Genomic DNA, 17,157 nt, shown 5'->3' with positions numbered 1-17,157 from the left:
TTTAGATAAGTCATACATCAATTTGGTGTTTCAACCAGTTAAGAAGTAAGAAATCATTAAAAAAAATGCTCTAAGATTTTACATTGAAGAGGATATATATCATTTAATCTCTTATAAAGAACAAAATAGAATAATTTACCTTTTCTAAGCGATTCTTTTTTTCTTTTTTCTTTTTGAAAGATTTTTTCTAAATGATTCTTAAAGCCCTCACCAATTTAAATATATAAAATAAAAGCCGAGTGAAGCTTAAAATAGAAGAAATCAAGTATAATTTGAATTGTTAATCATAGGATTCAAATCATAAAATCATAGGATTCATAAGAAAAGGGATTCAAATCGTTTTGGTTAAGATTTGACTCAAATTGTAAATCGTGAATTGTAAATTGTAGGATTTTGACAACACTAGGCACAACTAGTAATCAAAGGTGATTATTGGTTCCTTCCAAAGTTCCCTTCACTTTATTGTATCTACTTAAGCTACTTTACTCTTGAAGTTTCATTTTTAGTTCCTTCCAAAGACTGTATGATTCCAAACTAACCATCAACTACATAGCTTTCCCTCTAAGAATGAATGTGGAGCTCAATTGTGTCCTTGGGGGTACAAAAAATATTAGGGATGTAAATTAGATGTTTTATAACTATTACGGATATAAGAGACAAGTATGGAAAAGAAATTAGAATAATTAGTGGTCAATTCTCTAATGAGATAATGCTTACCTTGCTGCAAGATGATCATAGTTAATGGGTGCTATGGCTGAGGGACATTGAAACTGTCAACCAGCTTATTCACTGCCGTTATTCACAATTGGTGTGGATTGCTTTGAGGCAGTTCGACATGTCATGATCCATGCCATTTTCCTTGCAACAGTTTGACTCGTGGAGGATCCACCAATTCTGCAAGAAGCACAAGGTCCTTTGGCAGCTTTGCTTTGTAACTTTTCTTTGGGTGTATGGGAGGAGCAGAACAGACGTACTTTTGATGGAACATGTGCCCCTGTTTCCAATCTTATATTTAGGGTCAAATACCTTGTTTACTCTTGGGTGGAAGCGACAGGCTATTCTCCTCCTGCTATTGGGGATGCACCCCTCTTGATTGGTTTCCTCTGTATCAGTGCTTGCTTTTTATTGATCCTCAGCTCCTCTTTCTTTCTAATAACATTTTCTTTTAAAATATATCTAATGAAATAATCTCTGTAGTAGCCATAGAATTTGATGGATGAACCTAACAAAGTTATTTTGGGATTCCAACTAGAACCATAACCTCAACTGAGCGAGGTCATCATGATCAAACATAAAAGTTGAGAAATATGTCTCCCCTCTACTTACATTTCTTGTAGATTTTGTTTTTCTTTTATTCTCATGTCCTTAGAATCATTTCCTCATTTATCTTTTCTACCATGCTCACCTTCCCTCTTGCTTATTATCATGTTGAAGCAGTTCTCTTTGCAGCACCCTGTCTCATTTAGTGGTTCCCCTAAATACTCTCCACAAATTGACTGATTTTCTCATTCCCCAAGCAATCATCCTCCCTTAGCCTAGCTATTTAGTACCCATCTGTCATGCCGGTAAGCATTCGCTTCTTCTTCTTCTTCTTTTTTTTGTCTTCTACATTTCAACGTCACGACTCATGAATATGTCATCTCCTCTTCACTATTCTGACTTCAGGAGTTCCAACAACTAGAGCAAGGAAATTAACTTTTTATTTAATATTCTATTATACGGGCTTTTAAATGTATTAGGTATGCATGTGAATACTTGTTGATCATTCTGAATAGATGAAACTCCTTTAAAGATATTATTTCCATATTTATAAGCATATAGTTTGCAATACCAAGAAATTCTGTGTCTATTTTCATATTCATAGAAGGTTTGAGACAGGTAATTCTGTTATGTTGATATATTTATTCCATACCAGTTTGTTTAATTTCATTCATTCAACTTTTTCTATAGTCATAAGCCATAATTGTTTTTTATAGAATTGGTTTATTCTACTTGGATGTAAGAATAAGCTACTGTTTGATGGACAGCTAACAAGTTTGGGAGTACTCACCATACAAAAGGATGCACGGAGCAAAGAGGAGCTGCTGAATGCACATACATCTGATATTTGGCATGAGCTGACCACAAAGCTTCAATCTGAAACACTATGTATCAAACCAGCTCGAGATGGATGCTCAACTGGAGTTGCTCGATTATGGTATATAAACATCCAATAAGTTTTTCCAATTTGGGTTCTGTATGATTAGCATATGATTGGGCCACAATCTGCTTATTTGTTTGTTAATCAGGCCTAGAATTCAGACCCTGTCTGGTCATCGTGGTTATTCAGGCCTCAAATTCGAACCAAGGCCCCATCCATATACATCATAAATGAACCTGGGTGTGGAACCAGCCTGTTAATTGTTTCAACCTGAAGTTGAGGCATGGGCCCGACCTGCAGGGCCAAAAATATGCCCAAGCCTGACCAACTGCCAGCTGTAGCTTGCTGTTAAGATTTGCAACATAAAGATGTCTGCATGAGCTCAACTCATAGAATTTCTTCTTCATCGTAGTTGTTTCTGGTTTAGTTACTGATTGCATTCTTCCTGCAGTTCTGCGGAGGACCTTGCAGTGTACACAGATGCATTACGAAAGTGTCTTCTACGTCTTCCTTCCAATAGTTTTTCAAAGGTTGAGCATTTGTATCACTTCAATTTGTATGACCATTTGTTGAAATTTATGTGGTATTTAACTTGGTTTCAGTGTTCAGAGTATCGTTATCATTTCATGTATCAATGACTTGGGATATGGAAACATGTAAAGATATCATAAAAAATATCGCAGATACTGGGGAATGTACCAGTCTGACTGAAACATTGGGAAAATGTGGAATTTTTTAGTGAAACTTCAAGTCACTTTTCTACGTAACTGGTACCAATGCTTGCATTCTATCTTCTACCTGCAATTAGTATAACATAGGAACTTCTAAACGCCAATCCTATTAAACTCACTTGTGAAGTCCCACAGACCACAATTTTGGTGGTAGACGCAAACAGTATCTCAGTGATGGTAGACCCAAACAGTACCTCAGTGATGTGTATTCCAAAATGCGATAAACAAATTCCAGCAGTCTTTTAGCAAATCATAGATAAACCTATTTATAAAGTCCCTTTGTTGATATCTATTATTGCTGGTATTGGTTTCTTTTGGTGAGCCTATCAAATGAAGTAATTCTCTAATTTTATTTTTATTTTTCCTCCATCCACTCAAATATGGAATGCTTGATCAAGAATATCTTAGGCCTGTTTGGTAGATGCCTAAATTAAGTTTATCACATTTTAGTTAATTGTGATCATGTACCAGAGATCTTTCAAAAAATTATGTACTAGAGATCGAATTTCTTTTTGGTAAAGGTTAAAAATATTCTTGAGAACCGACAATTATGATCTCTAATACGTTATTATGATGAACTAAATTGAGATGAATTCATTTATAGACTCCACCAAACAGAAGTGTTTCAGTATATGTGTCTTTGTATCAGTTTCACTATCATTCAAGTAATTGTATGCAAAAGCAGTCATAACGATTTCCATGAATGATACATTTCCTTTGTTTGGTCACGTTACTTGCAATATGGGCAATACTATTTTTTATTTATTTTTTGGATGTTGATGTTTGATGCTAACTGACATATTTAAATCAATGTTTAGGCTCATGGGATGATTGAGATGCCAAACCCTCCTCCAGAGTTGTTAATATTTGAACCATTCATTGAAACTGATGAAATTAGTTTTTCATCAAAATCAACAAAAGCTGATGCTCATCATCTCAAGTGGGAAGGACATAGTAGATGGGTGGAGGTGACAGTTGGTGTTATAGGCAAGCGAGGAGCAATGCACTCCTTGAGTCCTAGTATTACTGTTAAGGAATCTGGTGACATTTTATCGCTTGAGGAGAAATTCCAAGGTATGTCTTTCCTGTTCATCATAGACGTGCTATTGTGATGCCCAATTTGATGGGTTTATGAAGTTGAAATACTCGTTCTCAAGAATGTCTAGTTTTATGTTTTGTGAAAAATAAAGCCAGTATCTATAAAAAATGGGAGAAGCTAGGACATTGGAAAATCATAGAAATTATAGAAGAGCAAAATAAATAGAAAGCTAACAAAGAATAAACAGGAACCCCTATGAAATGTGTACAGACAAAACACAATTTCTCAAGGTAATTTTAGGAACTAACAGTCCATCCAAGCAAGAGAAATTTGTATCTTTCACTCCTAAGATGGTACCTGTGGAACCAGTGCTTCACAGAGTTGTAATATGTCATTGATATGTTCTTCCTTTTTCAAGAATGGCAGTTTTTCTTACCCCTTTCACTTGTTTCCTTAAGCATATTGACAATTTGACATTGATCTACATGCATATTTGGCTCTATGGGAATATGGGTTCCCCTCTATGTGCCGCTTCTATTGTCCCAACCATTTTCAATTGCCAATGAACTCCCACCAAGAAGGATTTCACCTGTCCATGACACTCATGCTTTGGTGATGGATCTGGCCATTATATTAAGCTTCATAATTTTCTAGTACACATTGTTCTTGGTTCCTGAACTGATTTTGGATTTCAGGTTCGTTTCACTTCCATATCATCGACCATCATCCAGTGTCTCTCATACATGTATTTTCAGCCACATTTCACCCATTCAACGGGGTTAGAAATTTTGGAATGGGGTACAATGATCTTGATCGAAGTAGTTAAAAAATTGAGCAGTGCAAAAGAGCTACATCCGGTATCACTAGAATATGTGAAACCTTTGCATATGTAGTGCTGACTGGCATTAATTACAAATCATTTGGAAGTTCTAGTGTTTTTATCTTATTGTTTCCATAAAAAGATGAACTTGATGAAAGCAGCACAAAATGCAAAGGACCTACATCCAATGTCACTAAAATGTGTTGAAATCTTTCCATATGTAAAGCTGACTGGCATTAATTACAATGATTTGGAAGTTCTACTGTTCTTATCTTTTGATTTCCATAAAACATATAATTTTAGAATGTTTATTTCATAAGAGATGAGTAGTTTAAAGATTATCTAGTATGCCTTCGGTATTACTATTTTACATTATCTTGAGTACCATGTACATTTTTGTTTGTTAATATAGATGATGGGTGGTTTTATAGGTGGCACCGGCATCAATTTGACTCCTCCTCCGACAACAATAATTGGGTATGTTGAAAGAATCCTTGTTAGATGGAGCATGGTGCCTCTTTCATCTACCTTTCTCTACTATATATAACACCAATAGCTTTGGACATTTATTTTATTTGCAATTAATCTTCACAACATTACTTATGGGAGGATACGTTCGTTGTAAAAATTTAGCTGCTTGGCAAGGAACACTCGGGATTTTACCACACAAGGGACAATAGAGATTACACCTGCTTCCTTTCACTTCTTTTAATGCATGTAGCCCGCACTAACCTCCTCTCTTCTTTACATGTAGCCTACATGAAGTGTCTAATTAGGAGAGCATGCAATAAAAGCTTTGTGGGGCCCACCATTATAATTGTGTGACATCCAATCTAGGGGTTCAACGGGACAGGTTAGGGCTGGGCCAAGCTCTATCCGAGCCCGACCCACATTGTTCAACATAGACCCAATTTCTAGCCTAGGCCCTTGACAGGACAAAATAGTCCAATCCAAGCTCGGCCCAAAATGTTTATGTTGGGCGCAAGCCTGACCCAAGTGTTTCTTAGGTGGATCACGGGCTATAAAACAAATATGATTTGTGTACCAAGCTTAAAAGTCGGTCCATTTGATTTCTTAGCTAGGTCACAGGTTAAAAAACACACTTTAGTGCTCTATTTATTTTGCATGGTTCCATTCTCATACATAGTAAAATGAGCTCATTTTTTAGCCATAGTTTTACTTAGTATGGCCCACATGATGGAAAAGGTCAGATCTCATACATCTATGGCATTGGCACACATGGTTGCATGCAGGGTTTTTAAACATGTGTGCGTTATCTAACTATTTTAAACTTTCTATTCATCTACTGAAACTCTTGTACAGCCTACCTTCAACCGTAGTTCAAACTATGATGATAAAGGTCCATCGAATGAATGGTACCAATTTAACACCACCTTACCACATGTACGATGGAAGGTAGGCTACATGGGAGTTCAACGGCCATGTTAATCACTTGTTGAGTTATATAAACATTGTTAAAGGAAACTAATATGGTAAAAGTGTGCATTGTGAAGAAATAAATTGGCTATACCCTTATAATACATCAAATCTATTATTCATACCATATGAAACAACTCCCGACCCTACCACATTTTGCCTCGTGTGGATAGAATGGGTCATATACTCTCTGAAAAGAGCATGGATACTTTCTTGAACTCTAAGAATATGAGCTTGGACATCACTTTCAAACATTTGTAAAAAGCTATACTCTAACAATTTTATGTTAAATCGTGGATTCAGAATTGCAAGCATTGCAAATATTAAACTACACTCGTCCCAATACTCTTAAACTCTTTTTTTCATTCGTTGGGTCATAGTGCTAACAAAAGAATTTGAACTCAGACTCTTTCGTCAACAATGCATGAATTTTCCCAAAGTTGGAAGTTGAATGGGTGGTGTATAAAAAGACATCCTAACATTAATACTTCATGTTTTGCATGAAAAATCATGGAGTTGGAGCTTTGATTTCAATATCCATTGGTTCTTCATGTTCTCCATTTAAAAAAAAATAAAAATAAAAATCCTTCAACCAGTTGCCAATTAAGCTAATTTCGAAGTGTTTAGGATTGTTTGATGAAATGATCATCACATACATTCTAATTTCAGATTTTAGGTGTAGGTCGTCCGATTTGGGGAAAATTCGAAATTTCCCCAATTTCTCCTAAATTGCTTGTTATGTTGCACTCCAAACATGAAATTAAGCATGTATGAGAGTTGATCTACTAATTTGTTATTTTCTTTTTCAAAATTTTCCTTCAACCAATTGTCAATTGAGACTAATTTCGAAGTATTTAGGAGTGTTTGCTGAAATGATCATCACATACACTCTAAATGTTATACATTCAATTTGAATATAGTTGCATTAGTTCAATCAGACAATGCATAGCTTAGGACCCTATACAAAGGAAACCTATTATGCGCACTTCTATTTTGAGATGTTATGATTTAAAAGTGTATATTAAGGTCTTTTTTAATAATCCCTAAAGTTTCATTGAAAAATTCAACCATTTTCCCAAAATTTCCCCATGTTTCCTAAAAGGTGTGATAAATTACCCGATACAAATGATATATCTCATGCGATAACCGATACGTATCTGTATCCCAATGATGCGATGCGCAATGCAATACCAATATTTTGAACACTGCGCATGACGATGATTATGGTTCACAAATGTCCTTTTTCCGTTGTTGAATATGACACTTTTAGAAGTTTATTGAAGCCTCCAACTTCGATTTAAGATGGTGACATGAAACATCATCAAATTAGATTGCTTAAAAATTTATAAAACAAAAAAGCAAAAGCTCAAGCAAATCTTAAGAATAAATGCTCAACACATTAGTTTGACTTCTATCATGTGGACTTCAAACAAAACACTTGGTTATATGTGTCTTACAGTGCATTCATTGATAATTAATAAAATTTAAATAAGTGAATACTTATTTCTTGTATGGTTACAACACCACACACCAGAAAGTCTCACAGATGCCAATATTATGTGCTTTTTGGATTGGGATATAGAAAACAAGTTAGCGACTATAATTTTCGGCGATTACACTACAAACAATGTTATAGCTTCAAATCTTGGAGTTTATTATTCTGGAAAAAGTATGCTTTTTCTTGGTGGCCAGTTTTTTCATGTGTGGTATGGTGCCCATATCTTTAAACATTATTAGATAAGATGATTTGGAAAAAATATAAGAAGCCATTCATAAAGTGCTCGAAAGCATTAAGCACGTTGACGCATCACATGAAAGACAATAGAAGTTCAATGAGATTGTCCAGCTAGTAAGGGTTTCAAGTAAAAAAAAGCTTATGCTTAGATGTACTGATAAATTTGAACTATACTTCTCACATGCTACAGGCAACTATAGAGTCTAAAGAATCATTTCTTTGTCTCAAGTTTCATGATTAAAATTATGATGAACTACTATCTATTAAAGATTGAAAGAAGGTTGAAATTATTTTCAAAATCTTAAAAGCATTTTATAATATTACAAATGTTTTTTCACACACCACATATTTAACTTCCAACCTTTACTTTTACGAAGTTTGGAAAATTCGTGCATTGTTAACGAAAAAAAATCTATAAGTTCGGATTCTTTTGTTAATATTAAGTCTCAATGAATGAGAAAGAAATTTGAATAGTATTGGAGCGAGTATAGTGTAAAATTTGCAATGGCAATAGTTCTAGACCTATGATTTAAGACGAAGTTGTTGTAGTATAGTTTTTTGCAAATATTCAGAAATCATGCCCAAGCTCATATTTTTAGAGTTCAAAATAGTATCCATGTTCTTGTCGAAGAGTACATGGCCCATTTTATCCACACAGAATATATATATATATATATATATATATATATATATATATATATATATATATATATATATATATATATATATCTGTGTTTGTGTGTGTGGTATGGTTGGGAGGTGTTTCATCTTATTTAAATGACAAATTTGATGTATTAGAAGGGTATGGCCAATTTATTTCTTCACAATCAAATATATTATGCATGAAATCAGAACTTAATCAATGTTTCGATGAGCCCATCTCTTCTTGACGTAGTCGAGAAGTATTTAATGGCTTAACTTGGTGAAAAATAAATATACTGAAGTATCCTACTCTTGCTCAAATGGGCTAAGACATTCTAGGCATTCCTATATCGACAGTTGCTTCAGAGGCGACAATTAGCACAAGTGGTGGGGTAATATCACAACTCATTGCTTCCTGACATTATGGAAGCCTTCATCCGCACACGAGATTGGTTGCGAGATGGATCACGCAATTAATAGAGGTAATTAAATTAAAATTTGAATGTTAGCTATTCACAGTGTTTTCAATAGCGCTCATAGCATACACTATGTAACGTAGCATAACTAAAACGCTATGTAGCATATGCAGGTAGTGTAAACTATAGGGCATGTAGTGTAGCATAATGTGTAGTGCAGGTAGCATATGCTACCTAAAATCTTTGTTTGTAAGTGTTTCTTCTATGTTAGTTCAACACCTATTTTAAAATGGTGGTGACTCAACCCCATCACATGTGACACTACATTAAATCAATTTGGACCATCCAAATTGTAGCATATATCGTGAATTTGTGATGCCTGGAGGAAAAGAGAGATTTTGCATGGAAATATGTGGTTGGTGATCCAGATTCGCAGTAAAAAGCTTTAGGAATTATGCATTTTGTAAATTGTATCATATTTTTCTATTATTTTAATTAAAAAATATTAAGTGTGTGTGTGTGTGTGTGTATATATATATATATATATATTTACACACGCACACACACCCCACACACTCACGCTGGTGGAATTTCACCCCCTATGGGTACTCGAACCCTTGACCAGGAGTTGGAACTCCTGAGAGTCTACCACCCGGGCAAGAGTAAAATATTAAGTATTGTGTAGCCTACGCTACACGCTATAAAGGGCGAAACGCTATGATATACACTACATGCTATTTAAAACAATGGCCATTTGTTTGACCCATAGTCATTTATTTATAATTCTTTTTACCATAATTGAGTGAAAGTAGCTCTTTAAAATGTACATGGACACGTGATAGAACGGATTGTTCAAAGGTTTACTCATGCACCAACTTTCTTTTTTATGATCATTTGTGAGGTCATTAGAATTCATAATAGATAGTACATAGTTTCTTTCTATTGATATAACAGGAAGATAAAGATGATCGATACTTACATTTTGTGCATAATGCAAAGTTTCTTTTTGTAGATAGTGTACATGTTTTCTTTTTGTTTGATATGATTTGGTTGGAGGAAAGAATTCCTGTTGTTAAAGATGTTGGAAACTCATTCAAGTTTTTTGATGACTTTTATATGACAATATTAAGACCTTTTTCCTTTTCATCTATGATCATCATATATGATGTTTTAACTCTTTGATCGTTGAACTGTGTTTATTAAATGTGCATTATAGTTCCACTTTTCTTCTAAAAATTTATATTCGGACTTTTTTTTTTTGGTTCAGATCATTGTGCTATGTTTTATTGAATGTGCATAGTTGATGTTATCAAGGTTTATTATTTTGTTTTGATGGGTAGAACTTTTGCTTTTCTTTCTTTAGATTGTGATTAAGGATAGTCCTATACGAGGGGGGCCATGTGCACATAAATGTGATCCATTGGTTTATTCATCTAATATTATTCAATCCTTTGTCAATGCCTCAAGTGATCTTATGTTGAAAATAGCTAATAAGGATACTTTTATTGCATACATGGGTATAAAGTGCTAATGTGAAAAGTGTGATCGATCTAAGATGCCCATTAAGTCCCTTTAGTGCACGTGTCCTGGTCAAAAGGCCAATCTAACTGACTCATTAGGTGAGCTGCACATGCATGTGAGTATGAATTGGCAATTATTTTTTATTTTTAAATTTTATAACCAATTGCCATTCATTACATGCATGGTCCACCTGAGATATGGACAGATGATGATCCATTTGTTGAACATTCACTATGTAGGACACCCATGAAAGCTCCATTTATGCACACTTCTATCACATTAGCATTCCTTGAGCCATGTTCATGGAACCAGGCTCCCTTGTAGCGTACCTTCCATTGTACACATGGCAAGGTGATGTTAAATTAGTACCATTCATCTGGAGGACTTTATCATCATAGTTTGAACTACAGTTGAAGCTAGGTTGTACAAGAGCTTCAGTAGATGACTATACTTTAAAATAGTTTGATAACACACAAGCTTGAAGGCCGTACATGCAACCACATGTGCCAATGTCACAGATGTATGAGATCCAATCTCTTCCATCATGTGGGTCGTACTAAATAGAACTTTGGCTAAAAAACCAGCTCATTTTACTCTATATGGGAATGGAATCATACAAAAAATAATTAGAGCACCGAAGTTTCCTTTTTAGCCTGTGGCCCACCCAAGAAAGAAAATGGACTGCATTTTTAGCCTGTTTCACAGCTCATATTTGTTTGTAGTCTGTGATCCACCTAAGAAACGCTTGAGCTTGGTCTCGGGCTCAGGCCTAGCAGAAACATTTTGGGCTGGGCTCAGGCTGAATTATTTTGGCCCGTCACGTGCCTGGGCTGGGTTTGGGCATATGATGTGGGCCTGGCCATACACGGCCTACTGACACACGTATTCGGAAACTTTACATGTAGTCTGCACTCAGTCAAATTAGAAACCTGATCACATACAAACAAGGTACCACCACTTGTGGTATCACACTGTCCCTTCTATCAACATGCCACTAGTCTATGACATCAATACCATGAAATCAGTAGGTCTCGCCATGAAGATCACATGCCACAAAAATCAGTCTGTTCTGTTCATCAGGTGGGCCTCACTGCTGGAATCAGTGGACAACTGAGGTATGGCCCCTGATGGGATCAACTTTATTTTCTAGAGCATGGTCTTGATGTTTGGGCTAACCATTTTCATGGTACTGATGTCCTACACATGGCATTTTCGTAGGGAAAGATGATACAATATATGTGATCAGTTTTTCTAGATGATACAACATACAACATATCATGAAATACTATCTGATTATTGCATCCACACAGGTAGAGTACATATGTATCCTCAATTACATTTTGGTATTTATTAGTATGCAATGTAGAAGTGTAAAGTATAGATGGAACATGATTCATGTACTCTAGATTAACATCCGTAAACAATCAAGGTCTCCCTTCCATCTTGGTGCCATTTCATCCCTCTCTAAGAAATCTCAGTCAATTCTAATACTTGTTTCTTTCTTACCTTTTTTATTTCCAGGAACAAAGCCCTGCAAAGATGTAAAGAGCGCATTGAAATAATTGCAAATTCTTTGGAATTGGAAGGATTTTCGCGTATTGATGCATTTGTTAATGTAGACACTGGAGAGGTACCATACAGAACACTTTCCAATTATTATTTGATAAATTTACAAGTAAAAGAGTAAATGATTCTTGGTTTTTAAATAAATGGCATAGACACATCCCAAACCATGATTTTTGTGCATCCTAAGAAGGCCATGCTAGTCTCAAAGTCTCTGTATTTGTCGCTTTATGCTGTCTTTGGATTAAATAAATGTAGGCATAGTGCAATATTTCACGTAGTTGTATGTAATCTTGAGCTTTCCATGGCCAAATTCTTTCATCTCCTCATCCATACATGTATGCCTTGTTTATGCATATTCATGCAAGGTTACTTAAATGTGCATTTCTTTGTGTCTGGACGCTATGCACATGTGTCTACATGCATTCTGTTTTGTTTAATAGAAACACCTCATTTTGATGGAACTATCATAAAAACTTAAGTAGTATTTACAGTCTTCTCCAGACAAGTTTCCTATAACACCTATTATAGGGAGGTCCTGTAACAAAAAGCTTGGTGGGGCAAACTGTGTAGTCCATGTGAAATCCGCTCCATCCATCAGTTTTTTGCCAGCTCATTTTAGAATGAGAGCCCAAAAATGAGGCAGATACAATACTCTAGTGGGCCACACTGCAAGAAAAAGTGGGGCTTGAACGCCCACCATTGAAACCTTCTTGGAGCCCACAGAAGTTTTCGATCAGGTTGGTGTTTTCCCTTCATCCTGGTGGGAATAACCTTATGAACAAGTTGAATGGCATATGAAGTTCACGGTGAGCCCCAAGAATGTTTCAATGGTGAGCATTTCCATCTTTACTCTTTCCTATGGTGGGTCCCACTTGAACCTTAGATCTACATCATTTCTTGGGCCCTTATCCTAACATGATCTGGAAAAACTGATGAACAGAGTGGATTTCAAACAGGCATCGTGATGAGCCTTTGGGTTACAAGGAACTCCTTGTAACGGGTGTTTCAAGAAACTCGCATCCGTTTTCTACATACCAAACTCCAGCGCATTCATTTCTGATCTTTATGGATGTATTGATATTGCAAAAAGACTATCCAAAACACATTATGATGACACTGGAAAAGAAATCAAGTGTGTTCCATGCGTTAACCATCCAAAGCTCTTGTACAACTAGAAATTCGGACATTAACTCAACAATCATCAATTTCTCTATTGTAGGTGTTGGTGATAGAGGTTAACACCGTACCAGGAATGACTCCTTCCACTGTCTTGATTCATCAGGTAACATAATGAGGAGAAAATCTCTCAATAGTATAACAAAGACAGCTCTCTTTATAATATTACTACTAACTAAGCTGACTGAAACACATCATTGCAGGCGCTTTCTGAGCAGCCTCCCATGTATCCTCAGCAATTCTTCCGTACACTGCTTGATTTGGCTTCTCAGAGATCCGTGTAAATCCAGATCATGGATGGATGGTGTTTCAATCAATTTCTTAGGATTTGAACATAAACCTTGTCAATAAATGGCTGTGTTGTGCATTTCTTCTGATGAATATGTTCAAGTGGACCGTTGATGAAAAAATTTCGAAATCATGGCTTGGGACTTGGACACCTAAAGACCACCATTGCTCAATTCAACTTCCCATCATTGCCTCAAAGAAACTATTACATACGCAGGTAGGCTCAGCCAACATGTAGAGCTGTTAAAGGGCCAGCCGATTTGATAAGCCAGGCTGTCTTTGGGTTCTATATTCAGGCGTCGAGAGATGGATAGGCTGAGAACAGTCTTAGGTTTGACGGTTTTTCTATTGTTGCTTGGCTTGGTCCCATTTCGATGCCTGTTTATGGCTTTTATTATTAGATTGGACCTAAAATCCAGACCGGCTGGGGATCCATATCAACACCCATGAGTGCTGAAATAGACCGGGTGGGCTCAAGCTATTGCTTGAATCCCGCATGTTGATGGTTCTAGCTAGTGTTTGAAATATCAGTATTGCGTTATATATCGCATACTTGAGATATAGATACGTGTTGGTTATTGCACGGGATATATCATTTGTATTGGGTAATTTATTGCACTTTTTGGGAAACATAGAAAAACGTTGGGAAGATGGTTGAATTTTTCAATGAAATTTTAGAGATTTAAAAAAAAAAAAAAAAAAACCTTAATACACATTTTTAAATCATAACATCTCGAAAAAGAAGTGCACATAATAGGTTTCCTTTGTATAGGGTCCTAAGTTGTGCGTTGTTTGACTAACTAATTCAACTATATTCACATTGAATGCATAACATTTAAAGTGTATATGATGATCATTTCATCAAACACTCCTAAAAACTTTGAAATTAGTCTCAATTGACAATTGGATGAAAGGAAATTAAAAAAGAAAAAAGAAAAAAAGAAAAAAAGAACATAATATTTTAATAATTTTTAATTACAAATAATTTTTATTTTTCAAAAAATGATAAAGACGTAACAAATTAGTAGATCAACCCTCGTATATGATTAATTTCATGTTTGGAGTGCAACATTGCAACTGATTTGGGAGATACCGGGGAAATTTTGAATTTTCTTAAAATTTTCTCAAATCAAACCACCAACACAAATTTCGAAATTAGAGTGTATACGATGATCATTGCATCAAATACTCCTAAATACTTTGAAATTAGTTTCATTTGATACCCAATTTAAGGTTGGGTTGGTCTTGAGTTGACCCTCAACTCCACCCCAACCCACCCAAATTGCACCATAATGGGTGATGATTTGCATTGTTTATTCTCAACCAAAAGCCCTGAAAAAACCACATTGATACTGCAAATAGTGGTATACACGAACCGAGCTAGCTTGGTTAGCTCGCTCGACTCGAAAAAGCCTAATTCGACTCGGTTCGAAGCTGAGTTCGAGCCGAGTTGAGCTGATTTTTTGAGCTCAAAAATGAGTTCGAGCAGGTCCCAGCTCGACTCGACTCAGATTGAATCCAGCTCGAATCGAATTCGGATCGAACCAGTTCGGTGACTCGGTTACTTTGCCATTGATGTTGCTCACCAACTATTTGATAAAATGACTCAACAAAATGTGGCTGGTGGCAAGGAAGGTATGTACATGAAACAAATACGCTTTTTCTCTTTGTTTTTCTTTGTTTTTATATTGCTTAGAAGGTGTTTGATAAAATACCTGTAAAACCATTGCCTCTGTTTGTAAAACGGTGGGATTTTGAAGTTGCAATTCAGATGTTCGTGGAAATGCCTCAATGGCGAACTCGGCTCAATCTTGGCTTGAACTCGGCCTGAGCTGGCCCGAGCTAGCTGCTGACCGAATCAAGCCGAGTTAGCCTGTCAAGCTTGAGGACTGAGCCAAGCTGAGTTCGAGCTGAGGTCAGCCAGTGGCCGAGCCGAGTCGAGCTGAGGCCAGCTGGACTCGGTTCAACTCGATGTACACCCCTAACTGCAAGTAATACACAGGTTCTGCACGTGGTTTGCTAATGTTGTCATGTACACACCACCACTGTGGCTGCATGGCATATAGATAAGATATGAAAATCTATTCATCATGAGGATCCCAACATGCTGATCTCATTCTAGCAAAATGACCCACTAATGACTGAACCACCCTTATTTTTCAGTGAGAACGTCTTTATGGTCACACCTACCTTGTGAATGGCTTCAATATCGTACACAGGCCTACCATGTTGGCACATGTACATAAGCGGCCTCACCATTCTTATTGGCTCGGTAGATCTCTCTGTTGTATATATAACAGAAAACAGAGGAAAGGTTAACACCCAGCTCCATATCCCAGCTGGTAGTGTATAATCTTCTAATGCAGCGTATGCCTGGATCGTGTCTTGCCAAGGGCATATTATAGTGCCCTTGACTCCTTCCCCAGCTAATTAAAATAAAAGTGATATAGGCAGATAGAAACAAGATCGCGCCACAATAAGTGATGCGAAACTCTGGCAAGTGTTCCATGTATCCACGCGCGCGCGTGTGAAGGTCTAATCCATTTGTATGATCGTTATTACTAGGGTGATGGGAAGTTGAAAATGAATCATGCTATTCTGAAAAATCAAGTGGGTCACCTCACATTAATTAGGTTTGAGGCGTAAAATTGCATGATCTTTCTCACTAGGATAAAGGGAAGTTGACAAAGAATATGCTATTCTGAAATTCGAGTGGGTTACTTTACATGGATTTAGAGGTTTGAGGTGTAAAGTCGCATGATCCTTCTCACTAGGATGAAGGGAAGCTGAAAAAGAATCATGCTATTCTGAAAATCAAGTGGGTCATCCCACATGAATTTAGAGGTTTGAGATCGTGTGATCTTTTCACTAGGATGATGGGAACTTGAAAAAGAATCATGTTATTCTGAAAATCAAGTGGGTTACTTTACATGAATTTAGAGGTTTGTGATGTAAAATTGCATGATCGTCTCACTAAGATGAAGGGAAGTTGAATAGGAATAATGCTATTCTGAAAATCAAGTGGGTTACCTTACATGAATTTAGAGGTTTGAGATGTAAAATTGCAGGACTGTTCTCACTAAGATGAAGGGAAGCTGAAAAAGAATCATGCTATTCTGAAAATCAAGTGGGTTACCTTACATGAATTTAGAGGTTTGAGGTGTAAAATCACATCATCGTTCTCACTAAGATGAAAGGGAGTTGAAAAAGAATCATACTACCCCCCCTTTAAATTAGTTGGAAAAACGGATGGACGACGTAGATAGACCACATACATTCAACATGGGCCTAACTTTGTTTACTTGGTACGCGATGTGATTTCCTAGTACATATTGGCGTGGCTGGTGGTCGGTGCTCTATGGGCCCCACCATGATGTATGTGTTTCATCTATTCCGTTCATCCATTTTTAAAGAAGGGAAAATATAAATAAAGCTTGATTGAAAACTTTTTGTGGCCTTTAGAAGTTTTTAAGGGTGGCATCACTCTCCCCACTGTTTTATGTACTGGGGTCCACTGGAGATTTGGATGTAACTCATTCTTTGAATTTCACACTAAAATGATCTCTCCATATGGATGGACGGGATTGATACAAAACATATATTAAAGTTGGGCCACAAATTCAGTAACAGTCTGCTGCTGCCAATC

At 36.3% G+C, this 17,157-nt stretch overlaps 1 protein-coding gene and 1 long non-coding RNA gene across 5 annotated transcripts in view; both read left to right on the top strand.

Moving 5' to 3' along the window:
- LOC131253491 (uncharacterized) overlaps positions 1-13,684 on the top strand; it is a 68,945-nt gene extending 55,261 nt beyond the window's left edge. For all 4 annotated transcript variants that reach the window (XM_058254516.1, XM_058254517.1, XM_058254514.1 and 1 more), the window contains 7 exons: positions 2,028-2,197; positions 2,592-2,670; positions 3,690-3,945; positions 5,162-5,207; positions 12,003-12,111; positions 13,267-13,329; positions 13,427-13,684. In XM_058254516.1, the coding sequence (XP_058110499.1) occupies positions 2,028-2,197; positions 2,592-2,670; positions 3,690-3,945; positions 5,162-5,207; positions 12,003-12,111; positions 13,267-13,329; positions 13,427-13,507 (804 nt within the window). In that variant the 3' untranslated portion in view covers positions 13,508-13,684. The remainder of the gene's footprint in view (positions 1-2,027; positions 2,198-2,591; positions 2,671-3,689; positions 3,946-5,161; positions 5,208-12,002; positions 12,112-13,266; positions 13,330-13,426) is intronic.
- Positions 13,685-15,661: 1,977 nt separating this feature from the next.
- On the top strand, positions 15,662-16,348 carry LOC131254077 (uncharacterized). Its single transcript, XR_009175479.1, has 2 exons — positions 15,662-15,783; positions 16,152-16,348. It is a non-coding gene; the product is annotated as an uncharacterized LOC131254077 (long non-coding RNA).
- Positions 16,349-17,157: the final 809 nt, after the last annotated feature.

This window comes from Magnolia sinica, chromosome 8 (genome assembly GCF_029962835.1).
Source record: "Magnolia sinica isolate HGM2019 chromosome 8, MsV1, whole genome shotgun sequence".
Lineage (NCBI taxonomy): Eukaryota > Viridiplantae > Streptophyta > Magnoliopsida > Magnoliales > Magnoliaceae > Magnolia > Magnolia sinica.
This window is presented reverse-complemented; position numbering and strand designations above follow the sequence as displayed.